This window comes from Lutra lutra, chromosome 11 (assembly GCF_902655055.1).
Source record: "Lutra lutra chromosome 11, mLutLut1.2, whole genome shotgun sequence".
Taxonomy (NCBI): domain Eukaryota; kingdom Metazoa; phylum Chordata; class Mammalia; order Carnivora; family Mustelidae; genus Lutra; species Lutra lutra.
The window spans coordinates 35,947,336-35,959,972 of record NC_062288.1 but is presented as its reverse complement, the minus strand read 5'-3'; the positions used below and the strand labels follow the sequence as shown (position 1 = coordinate 35,959,972).

At 39.9% G+C, this 12,637-nt stretch overlaps 1 protein-coding gene across 10 annotated transcripts in view; it reads right to left on the bottom strand.

Annotated features, from left to right (window-relative positions):
- The window catches only part of AKAP9 (A-kinase anchoring protein 9), a 161,840-nt gene extending 149,834 nt beyond the window's left edge, over positions 1-12,006 (bottom strand). For 5 of the 10 annotated variants that reach the window (XM_047696040.1, XM_047696034.1, XM_047696038.1 and 2 more), the window contains exon 1: positions 11,276-11,528. In XM_047696040.1, coding sequence (XP_047551996.1) covers positions 11,276-11,323 — 48 coding nt within the window. In that variant the 5' untranslated portion in view covers positions 11,324-11,528. Of the gene's footprint in view, positions 1-11,275; positions 11,530-11,987 lie in introns of those variants that run through there. The other 5 variants (XM_047696042.1, XM_047696043.1, XM_047696036.1 and 2 more) reach the window with 3 other exon arrangements.
- Between the last annotated feature and the right edge of the window lie 631 nt (positions 12,007-12,637).

Below are 12,637 nucleotides of genomic sequence, written 5' to 3'. Positions count from 1 at the left end.
ACTTCCCCCTCTCTCTCAGCCTGCCTCTCTGCATACTTGTGATCTCTGTCTGCCAAATAAATAAATAAAAATCTTTTTTTTAAAAAAGTGTATATAGTGAGAAACAACCTCATTAAATAGGACTCAGGGATTCATCCCATAATTTTTGGTCATGTGTAAACTGATGTATAAGTGAAGGAAGCTGATCTGCAAAAAGAGGAGTATCAGATACTGTGAAAGATAAGAGATGATACAGAGAACACCCCTGATTCCAAATGCCTTTTCAGTTTCCCAAGAGGCCCAACTATATTTCATTTACCTTCCTCTGAAATCTATCTTTGTAATAACCCTCTATTTTCTCTCCTTCAATTAAATAATAGGTTTTTGAAAATAAAAAAGCCCAGTGCCTGGGTGGCTCAGTTGGGTAAGCATCTGACGCTTGGCTTTGGCTCAGGTCACCAACTCAGGGTCGTGGGATTAAGCCCCATGTTGCCCACCTCCCCACTCACCCACTCAGGAGGGAGTTTGCTAGAGATTCTCTCTCCCTTTCTGTCTCCTTCTGCCTCTCCCCCTGCTCATGCACTCTCTCAAATAAATAAATAAATCTTTAAAAAAAAAGATAAAAGCATTACTAGAATTAGGCTACTTATTTTTACATTTAGCTATATTATTCAAATCAGTATTTTATAATTTTTTAAAAAATGGCTTAACTGCTTCATCTATATAGTAACAACAGAACTGCCACCTGGTGGCAGCATACCTACTGGACTATAGGATTTATTCTTTGGAAAGGAATAACCTCTTCAAAAGTTAAACATATTGGGGCGCCTGGGTGGCTCAGTGGGTTAAGCCGCTGCTTTCGGCTCAGGTCATGATCTCAGGGTCCTGGGACCGAGTCCCACATCGGGCTCTCTGCTCGGCAGGAAGCCTGCTTCCCTCTCTCTCTCTCTCTCTGCCTTCCTCTCCGTCTACTTGTGATCTCTCTCTGTCAAATAAATAAATAAATAAAATCTTAAAAAAAAAAAAAAGTTAAACATATCAAATATGTATTCTTCTAATAGTCTTCTGCTACTTTTAGGATAAAATCCATACCACTTTAAATAATACATACAGCTTCTCATGATCTGATCCCAGCCAATTTCTCCAAACTAATTTCTGCTATGTAGCTTGATTCTCTATGCTCCAACAAGAGAAGGATGATGGTGGCTAATACTTCCTGAACTCTTTTCATAGTCTGACAATATTCTAAGTGCTTTATAAGTATTAGCTGAATTCTCATAATAAACCCAAGGCAGGTACTATTACCATTCTTATCTTCCAGATAGGGAGCAGGGGCACAGAGAGGTTAAGTAACTTGCCTAAAGTCACAAAGCTAAAAATGGCAGAGCCATGATTTGATCCCAGATGGCATGGTCTAGTCTAAGCTCATAACCACTACAATTATATTGCTTTTCACAACAACTCTGAAAAATTAGGTAGCACACACAAACTTTTCCTGATTCCCATTCATTCCCCAATCTGGAATCTACACTTCCCTTTCCAATCAACTACTGCTAAAGCTAATGGTCACTTTTCAAGTCTCCTTCATACTTGATTTCTCATTTTTGACTAGTATTCCCCCTTACTTGAAACTCAGTCTTCCCTCAGTTTCACAAACATCATCATCTTCTAGCTTTGCAAAGTTTGTGTCTCAGCCTTTGTAGACACTTCTTCACCTGCCTTTTAAACATGGGTATTTCCACAGGATTCAACTCTCAGTCTGCATTAGTCTTCTTCCTGAGTGAACTCCTCACTCCCACAGTGTCGCTAGTATTTTTAAACCAAGTATTGATCTCTAGCATGGGCTTCTGTTTTCTGCTCCAAATACACATTCAATTTTACACTGGGATGCCATATAAGCACCTCCAATTCAACATACCTAATACAAACTCATCTTTATCTTACTCAAATATGTTCCCCTCCAAATATGCCCATATTTCCCCTCTCAGATACCCATTTCACTCAAACTCTTCTCTCCCCCCACATATGATCATCTTCCTTATCTCAGAGATTAGCATCCAACTTCTTTTCAGTTGCTCAAGTCAGAGTAGAGTCATCTCTTGCCTTAGCCTATTTGGACTGCTATAAAAAAAATATTATAGACTTAGTGCTATATACAGAAATTTATTTCTCACAGTTCTAGAGGCTAGTCATAGCTGTGGAAGCTAAAGTCTAAGATTAGGGGCCAAAGATTTAGGACCTGGGGAGAGCCCACTTTCTAGTTCATAAATGGTCATCTCTTTGCTTTAACCTCACATGATGGAAGAGGCAAGAGATCTATTTTTTTTTTATAAGGGAACTAATCACATTCATAAGGGCTCTGCCCTCATGATCTAATCACCTTCCAAAGGGCCCATCTCCTAATACTATCACCTTGAAGTTGGGATCTCAACATAAGAATTTTGGAGAAACAGGGGCGCCTGGGTGGCTCAGTGTAATAAAGCCTCTGCCTTCGGCTCGGGTCATAATCCCAGGGTCCTAGGATTGAGCCCCACATAGGGCTCTCTGCTCAGTGGAGAGCCTGCTTCCCCCTCTCTCTCTGCCTACTTGTGATCTCTGTCAAATAAATAAATAAATAAAATCTTTAAAAAAAAAAAAAAAAAAGAATTTTGGAGAAACACAAACATCTTCCTTACCCTTATACAACCAATTACCAAAGCCTCTCAATCCTATCTCCTAAACACTGATCAAAGATTTAAGAGTCTGTGTAGGACTGAAGTTAAGAACACAATCTCTTTGGTCAGACAGACTGGGTTTAAACCCTTGCTCTGCCACTATGACACTGTGCAAATTAATTAAATTAGTTAATTAAATTAAAAACTTAACCTCTCCAGTTTTCCCACCTATAAAATAGGGATAGCAACAGTATCCACAGCTCTTAGAACAGTTATAAGGATTAAAGGAGGTAATAAATACCCTTAGCATAAAGCCTAGCATTGGAAAGTACTCTTTACCTGGTAACTACTATTACTATCGAACTCATATTCTTTCTTCCACTGTCAAACTTCCCACTGTCCAAGTGAGCGATAATGAGGTAGGAATAGAAGTATGGATAAATGAAGAAGATATTTAGAAGGTAAAATTAGCAGAATGTGGTGACTGGTTGGATCTGAAACATTAAGGAGAGTGCCAGGAAAACCAAATAGAATGTGAGGTAAAGTGGGCCTGGTTTTACTGGGTAGTGAACGGTGTTAGAATGAGAAGAAAAAGGCTAAGTATGAGACACATATTTTGAATTAAAAAAAAAAAAAAAAAGAATGGGATTGGGTACAAGCTTGCAGGATTTAGACCACATAAAAATCTAAGTGAACTGTACTCCACAGTAATAATCATAACCCTGAAGGCAACTTAAAACAGACACTATACTGTTCATGAATAGAGGATAAAGGAATTTTTCATGATATAAAAATATCTACAGATTTAAACAAATAACCTAGGCAAAACTACTTCTGGGACAATTAAATCCATCTGCAAATCAACCAAAACTTTGTGTAGCATACAAGATAAGCATTATGTATGCTAAGAATATTTAGTGATTACTACCACAAAAACACTAGAAGTAAAAGGGAAGTCAAAATGACAACAAAAATATGTTATACTAGTAAAATACTGTGCTCACATATGAAAATGACAGGCCTTTTTGTTACTGAACAAGACTTAAGTTATTTTGTTCCCACAGTGAAAACGGATTGGTAATAACCAAGCCAACAACCCAACAGGTGCTCTTCTGACCAACTGCACACACTTGTAAAACAGCTGGCCATGGAATGAAATGACTCAATGGCCCACACAGAAATCAAACTTCCGTATCAGGCTCTTATCAATTCACTTAGAACCTATTATTCAAAGCAATAGTTTAAATTTTGGAAGAGCCCTTTTAAAAACAGGCTCTTTTTAATTTTTAAATTTTGGAAGTCTCAAAAAAAAAAAAAGATGGAAGATAATCCTATGGAGATGTATGGTTCTCTGTCTACCCCTCTCTCCTCTCCACCTGAGCACATGTATTCTCACTCTCTGTCCCTGCGTACAGAAAAAATGCATACAATACCTAATAATATATATATATAAAACAATTGGCAACAACCCAATTAAAAAATGGGCAAAGAACTTAAATAGACATTTTTCCAAAACAGACACATGGCCAAAAAGTATATGAAAAGATGCTCAACATCCTCAGTCATTAGGAAATCACAAATCAAAACACAAGGACAGGGACGCCTGGGTGGCTCAGTTGGTTAAGCGGCTGCCTTCGGCTCAGGTCATGATCCCAGCGTCCTGGGATCGAGTCCCACATCGGGTTCCTTGCTTGGCAGGGAGCCTGCTTCTCTCTCTGCCTCTACCTGTCATTCTGTCTGCCTGTGCTCGCTCTTGCTTCTCTCTCTTAAAAAAAAAAAAAAAAAAAAAAAACCACACACACAAGGACATATCACTTTCACCCACTAGAACAGTTATAATAAAAAAACCAGAAAACAGTAAGTGTTGGTGAGTATACGGAGAAACTGGAACCTTCATACACTGCTGGTGTACATGTATAATGGTACAGATGCTGTGGAAATCCAGTTTGGCAATTCTCAAAAAACACAGAATTACCTTATGATCTAGCAATTCCACTCCTAGGTATATACTCAAGAGAAATGAATACAGTACTTTCACGCGAATGTTCACAGCAGCACTATTCATAATAGTCAAATAGTGGAAACAGTTCAAATGCCCATCAATGGATGAACAAACAAAGTACAGTAAATGCTACATACAATAGAATATTATTCAACCATAAAAGGGAATGAAGTATCGATGCGTGGATGGAAAAAGACAGCTGGTAAGGGTCAAATACTATAGGATTCCATTTATAAGAAACATCTGGAATAGGTACACTCAATAGAAACAGAAAGCAGACTGGTGGTAGTTGGGAACTAGGGGAAGGAGGGAAAGAAGAGTATCTGCTTAATGTATAGGGTTTTATTCTAGGATGATAAAAATGTTTTGGAACTAGATGGAATTGGTGGTTGCAAACTGTATTTACCAAATGCCACCAAATTGTTCATTTTTAGATGATTAATTTTTGTTAGGTGAATTTCATCTCAATTTTTTTCAGTGTTTTTTTTTTTAAAGATTCTTTTTTTTTTTAATTTATTTGACAGACAGAGATTACAAGTAGGCAGAGAGGCAGACAGAGAGAGAGAGGTGGAAGCAGGCTCCCTGCTGAGCAGAGAGCCCAATGCAGGGCTCGATCCCAGGACCCTGGGATCAGGACCTGAGCTGAAGGCAGAGGCTTTAACCCACTGAGCCACCCAGGCGCCCCTCATCTCAATTTTAAAAAATCAGAGCTTCTTTGTATCTAGCACCAGAACATAAGAAGTTCTCAATCACGATCTCATTTATTCTCCAAAATACCTGTTGAGATTCATGTCCTGCAACAGGATTATTCCCATAGACAATAAACTAAAGAATTTGTGATAAATAAATGCCTGCTAAGTGAAAGTCCATAGTTGCAGCTGTAGGCGTTCAAAAATGTCAACTGGACAAAAAAGCAAATAAATGTCTCCAAAAGTCCTAGTGTCTTTTATAGTATGCCAAATAGCTATATTATAAATTCTCATACATATATACCCCAGATGCAAAACAACCTCTATAAGTTTTTCCAAATTAAGGTTTTAAATTTTAATTTTCATTTTAGTGGAATCTAAAGAAATTTAAATAATGTTCCTTATCATTTAATGTTTAACAATTTTCCATGAGAAATTTTTCTAGTTCCATATTAGAAATTTACTTACATTTCAATAACTAGTAGCCCATAATAGATATTTTACAGTCATAGTTTAGCTTTTCCTACAAACTTTATATATAAAGATAAGAGGTGTTTTGGTTTGAAAATAATTCCTGCCCCAAATTGTCATATTCTCGTCACTTGGATATATCCTATCTTTGGATATATCCTATCTTTGCCACTTCCTCTCTTCCATGTGCTCAATTCGACTTTCAGTTTCACTGACAAGACATGACAGACCTCTTTGCTAAGTCTCTCTTCACTGGATCTTATTATGGCTCTTTCACCCACTTCCTGCCATTTCTTGGATTTGCTTTAGAAGCCTTTCTTCACTATACACTTTAAAAAGACTATTCTGGGGGCACCTGGGTGGCTCAGGGGTTAAAGCCTCTGCCTTCAGCTCAGGTCATGATCCCAGGGTCCTGGGATCAAGCCCTGCATTGGGCTCTCTGCTCAGCAGGGAGCCTGCTTCCCCCTCTCTCTGCCTGCCTCTCTGCCTACCTGCGCTCTGTCAAATAAATAAAATCTTAAAAAAAAAAAAAAAAAAAAAAGGACTATTCTGCCCATACTTTCCTCCATATTATCCCTCTCAAGGATATTAAAAACCAAGCCTGAATAAATGATGATAGGAAAAAATGACGATGAAGGTATCAATACAAGATACTCCTGTATCCATTCTGAAGCTAAGTAAGCTATGTGACATCTAAGAATAAAAAACTAGAAAGTTTTGGGGTGCCTGGCTGGCTCAGTGGCAGAGCATACAACTCCTGTTGCACTCCTCTATTATAGTATGTATTGTCCAAAGTAAAGGATATTTTGTAGGACTGCTTCATGCATTACCTTTAGGAAAGATAATTCTGGGGGCAAGCAATACAAAGTCTGAATTAAACAAAATGTCTAAAAAGCCCCACGCAGAGCTCAAAAACAAACAAAAAACTAGAAAGTTTTAAAGAAACAAGGACGAGGAGCAATTTTCTTAGTGGTAGAGCAATGTATCTAAAATATGCAAAGAACAATTTTGCACCACAAGTAACTTTGTCTATCAGAATGTAAACAGTAATTGAAAAGTCCAGCTATCAACAAGGTAACACAGCTTGCACCAAGCTCTGTCCCTTTTTGCATATGACTGGTACTATTTTTCAAACTGAAATGCTCACTAAACAAATAAAAATCATATAATTACTACTCACTGAACGCACGAGGCAAATTTTTAAATAATTATTCAACAAGTAATACTAGTTATGCTGAATAGCAGGTGCAAAACATTGATTTTACTGAATTCTGCTACATGAACAGAATGTTAAGTATACCCAATGTGAATGTATAGGAGTAGTAACATTAATTAATAATACTAAGTACCCAACTGTCTCCTAATTTTGTTCACTAATATTATAATACTTTCTTTATATAACAGCATAAATAATTTCACTTGGAAAAAATGAAGTCATTCAAAGTAGCTTAACACAAAGACAACCTATGTAGTGTCATCCCCATCAGCACCTTGTAAATGGGGTTAGCCCAGCTCTGAAAATATTTACTTAATAATGCAGTAATGTCTCACATCTCCATGGGTCAGGGTTCTTGCTACATTAACACTGAGGAAGTACTTAACAGCAACCAAAAAAACAACAAGTAGAAAAACTGAACTATCATAAAGCCCACTCACTGGTCTCCATTAGCTCTGATTTTTATAAACCAGTCTGTCAAATGGACTGAGTTTTCTAGTCACAGCAAATCTCAAACAGCAAATTGGGAAAAGAGGCAGATGAAATGGAGCAAGGCAAGACAAGTATGACCATGGCAATGAGAACAGACAGCAAGGAAAAAAGAACTACAAAACAGAAAGGAAGTCTGTGCAAGTCTAATAGTGGCTCCCCCAACAATGTAATGCAAGCAGCACTGGAATAAGAATGACAGTTGCAGGACTACACCAAAGTGACCGCCCTTAGGAAACCTACCTTTTCTGTCTCATTTTTTAATTCTCTTTAATAACCATACGGTATAACAAGTTCTTCATCATACTGTATTTGATAACATTTTATTGTATTTAAAAATGATTTTTAAACATTTTTATTGATCCTAAAAGAAATATTATAGAGAATTTGGAAAATACTGAAAGTGTAAAAAAAAATTAAAATTGCCAATAACCCACCACCCAGAGATAGCCATCATTTACATCTTAGTGCATTTTTTTCAGGCATCTTCATATATAAGTATGTATATATATTTTATATAACATTTTTATTAAACTGGCATTATTTGTGGACATTTTCCCAACTCAAAAAGTCTTTATAGCATTATTTTAATGGCTACATTACCAGAATTTATTCTATCATTGCAAATTTGGGTTGTTATTTATAAAGCATACTATACTGCATACAAACCATAAAAAATAATCATTTATAAAATCTAGATACAAAAAGGAAATTTTCAACGATCAGCTTACCGAACACCAAGAAAAAAATTTTAAAAGTTATGGTTCATAAAACCAAGTTCAATGAACAGATAAGACATTCAGAAAGCCAAGTTTCTAAATAAGTTTTGGAATTGATCAGTTTAAGTGATTTCTGATGCCAGCAATAACAGACTTCCAATTACGGGGTAGGCACCATGATTGGCTGCATTAATATCAAGAGCCTTCTTTGTAAAGCAGTCTCAAAAACAAGGTAGCAGCATTTAATGCACTTTTACAAATGAAAAAATTCACCCCAAATCCCACTGTACCTCCTCTCTCATTGTACTTATTACCCAGTGTCTGTCTCTTCCACTGAACTGTGAACAACCTGACAACAGAGACTGACATCCCCTCTAAATTTCCAACTGTTGGTATAAAACAGTTCAGTAAAGGTTTGCTGAATGACTTTACAATACAAAAATTTTAAGTCTTGGGCGCCTGGGTGGCTCAGTGGGTTAGGCCACTGCCTTCGGCTCAGGTCATGATCTCAGGGTCCTGGGATCGAGTCCCGCATCGGGCTCTTTGCTCAGAGGGGAGCCTGCTTCCATCTCTCCCTCTCCGTCTGCCTCTTTGTCTACTTGTGATCTCTCTCTGTCAAATAAATAAAATCTTTAAAAAAAAAAAATTTTAAGTCTTAATCTAAAAGCACACACTGGATGCCTGGGTGGCTCAGTGGGTTAAGCCGCTGCCTTCGGCTCAGGTCATGATCTCAGGGTCCTGGGATCGAGTCCCGCATTGGGCTCTTTGCTCAGCAGGGAGCCTGCTTCCCTCTCTCCCTCTCCGCCTGCCTCTTTGTCTACTTGTGATCTCTCTCTGTCAAATAAATAAATAAAATCTTTAAAAATAAATAAATAAAAGCACACAAGTTTAAACAAACGGAATAATGTATACACTAATTTTGATGATGCTGTTTCATTCTATTCCCATATTCCTACTGGTCTTCAAAATCTAATGGCTGCATAATATTCCATTGCACTTACATGATATGGTTTAGAAAACAATTATTCTAATATTCTCTTTGAATGCTATTTCCAGTGTTTTTAGATTGTACAGCTAATGTTCCAGCAAACATATCCTGCCTTATAAATCTGACATTTATTTCTGACTAGAAAAATTGGGCTCAACTCTAGAAGACAATAATCTTCTACAATAAAAGTGAATATTAAAGAAAAAGATTTTCACCCCATAGGCAGAGTTTTGAAGGACAGGCAAGAACACACATACACACAAAGAAACCAGAACTTTTTTTGGCCAAATCAATTTAAATAAATCCTCTGTTACAATATGTATTGTCCAAAGTAAAGGATATTTTGTAGGACTGCTCCATGCATTACCTTTAGGAAAGACACTTCTGGGGGCAGGCAACACAAAGTCTGAATTAAAAAACAAAATGTCTAGGGGCGCCTGGGTGGCTCAGTGGGTTAAGCCACTGCCTTCGGCTCAGGTCATGATCTCGGAGTCCTGGGATCGAGCCCCGCATCGGGCTCTCTGCTCGGCAGGGAGCCTGCTTCCTCCTCTCTCTCTGCCTGCCTCTCTGCCTACTTGTGATCTCTCTGTCAAATTAAAAAAAAAAAAAAAAAAAAAAAAAAAAAAAATCTTAAAAAAAAAAAAAATAAAAAACAAAATGTCTAACTAGAACATCAATGCTTTCCAAACGAGGCACACACTTTACCTCCACTTTCTCGGATTCAGAGACTGCTGAGAAGCTCAGGCTGCAGAAATGTAAGCAACTTTGTGCTTCTGAAGATGTACTGGTTCCCTTTTCACCATTTACAGATTTTAAAGTAATAATCTACCAGGTAACATAAAAGCACTCAAGCTCTGATCTTAGATAGAAGGAACTTAAGGGAAAGCCAACTCTATTTCAGAAATGTGAAGCTAGTGTACATGCACACTTATCTAAGAAACTTGTGTTGAGCATCTACCAAGGCATCTCTGCAGTATGGCCCCTCGAGTATTACTAAAATCATGGAGCCAGCCTCCTTTATTCGTTTTATTTGAAGGGAGGAAAGGAGAGGAAGAAAGAAGAACAGTTAACTATATTATAATTTAATTGTGGTCCAAGTATGATTGCTAACAATAATCTTTAATAGGACAGAATATAATATATAAAAGGTAACGTCGTCATAACGGAGGAAGGGGGCCTTTGAGAATAGCCAGAAAATATGCTCGAATATGTGATTTTTAAAAGAAATACGCTATTTAATTCACACCTTGTCTCCATCAATTTTTTCACGACGCCCAGTGAGTAATATCTGTTTATAGTCTTGTATTGTTCGCTTTACAGGTTTTCTCTTTCACGCAGACATAGAATAGTGACTCCCTCAGACATACATAACAATTCAATTATTTGAAGCAGGGATTCTATAGGTTGCTTAGAATATGGTACCTTTCGTCCCCCGCAGTTCCATTCACAGACTGCACTAACATTCCACACAATACAAAAGCGCATGCCACGACAAAGACCTCCAAACACAAACATATAAAGCTATGCTTCTAAAAACGCCCCCAACGCGAACTTCACAGCTGGCACTTGTGGCACACTCAAGCCACCACTAAGGCAGCTGTCACAGGCCAATCACACACCCAGAAGTGCCAGCGTGCCACCAAAAAAAGCTAAGCTGATGATAGGCGTACAAATCCCCCACTAAATAAAGAAAAGCCCTAAATCTCCACCCTGAAAAGCACAATGCCGGCACTACCCAGGAAACTCCCTAAAACTGAAAGGCTGGAGATTTAGAAGCAATGAATACCAGCTTATAGCTATACATCAAAGAAAGGGTTTTATTTGAGCATTCACAAGAAAGAAGCCACACCAGCCAATCATCACGGAAGTATCATCTGCTAGGTAGTAACACCAGGCTTTTTCAATTGGAAAAAAGAGAGAAGAGGGCAAGTGTAAAATTCAGGTCCTGAAGCACCTCGCTCCCGGGTAGCGAACCAGGGCTGCTGCGACCGCCGCTTGCCAGGCCCTCTCCCACCCCTTTCCAGCCACCGCCGCCCACCGCGGGCCCTAGAGCCTCCGGCTCTCTTACCTTCGCTTTGCCGGCCTCCAGTTTCTTCTGTCTCTCCTCGTCCTCCATGGCCTCTGAAGGGAAAGCTGAAGGAAGACAGGGAGAGGGTCGGGGGTAAAAAGGGAAGGTCGATTCCGACAGAGGTGGGACCGCAAGATCCGCCGCCTAGGGAGCAGGGCTGGGCCTGGCGCTCCCCCCGCCCGGCGTGGAACCAGTCTCCGCGCTCACTGGCTGACCGTCCTCAGCCGCACAGGGAACGCCGTCACCGCCGCCGCCATCTTCGTCTCCACGTAAACACACGGCAAGGCGGGAGTGGGAAGTGGGGGGGGCACGTCGGTCCGCGCAGCCGCCGCGAGCCCTGCCGCGCCAGGCAGGTGCGCCCGCGGCCCCGCCCCGCGTGCCGCCCCGCCCCCGCTGGGCTCGCGTGTCTTTGCGGGGTTACCCGGCCCGGGAGCCTGGCTCAGACTCCGGCTCCCACAGACGAAAAACCCGCGAGGGTGAGCGCCCTTCCTCGGGAACGCACGCTCCCCAGGTGGAGGTCTGGCTGAGAAGCTGGGAGAGAGGGGGTGTGCCAGGGGCGCCGGCGGGATTCCACCCACCGAGCTAGGGACTCGCTTTTAAAACACTGAGATTTTTCAAGTTACAAAAATAATATATATTTAACGGCGAACTTAGTGACCGATGAAGAGCCCAAAGGAAAAGACTGGGGTGGGGCGGAGAGGAAAAGACCCACTGGACGTTAGTTTTTGGATCTAGATGGATTCCTCCAGTCGAAGAATTGGGAGATCAGCCAGCAGTTCTCATTACTTTTTTAGCTCAAAGTCCCTCCCTTTTCCCCCACACCGGCCCGCCCAATCTCCGATTCAATCCTTCAAGGCCCACCTCACCCGCTGCCCAAAGAGCTTTTCTGATCTCTTTGTTCCCTCCACCGCAGTTAGGAGTATCCAGTCACAACGTACTCCCTCCCCTTCCACTCCTCCTTCGATCTCCCTCTTAACAATGACGTCCTAAAAGGAACGTAGGCTTTGGAACCTGGGTTGGGGAGAACACTCTTTCTAGCTTGAATGACCTTGAACAAGTTACCTATCCTCCCTCAGTTTACCTGAAGTTTTGGAAGGGTTGTTAATATATGTGAGTCAATATATGTGACTACCTCTGACATACTAAAATGTCCTTAATTAATGGTAGTTTTTTTCCACTCCTCGTATTTCCTTTATGTACTCTGCATGATATTTTAGTAATTTATGCACCACTTTTTAGTCCACCTCATACTCTAGACTCCTTCATGGCAGAGGCTGTCTTGCTTATCTTGACATTACTAAAATGACTAGCATAGTGTTTTGCACCCCATAACACTTGTTAGATTGAATTGAGCCACTTTAA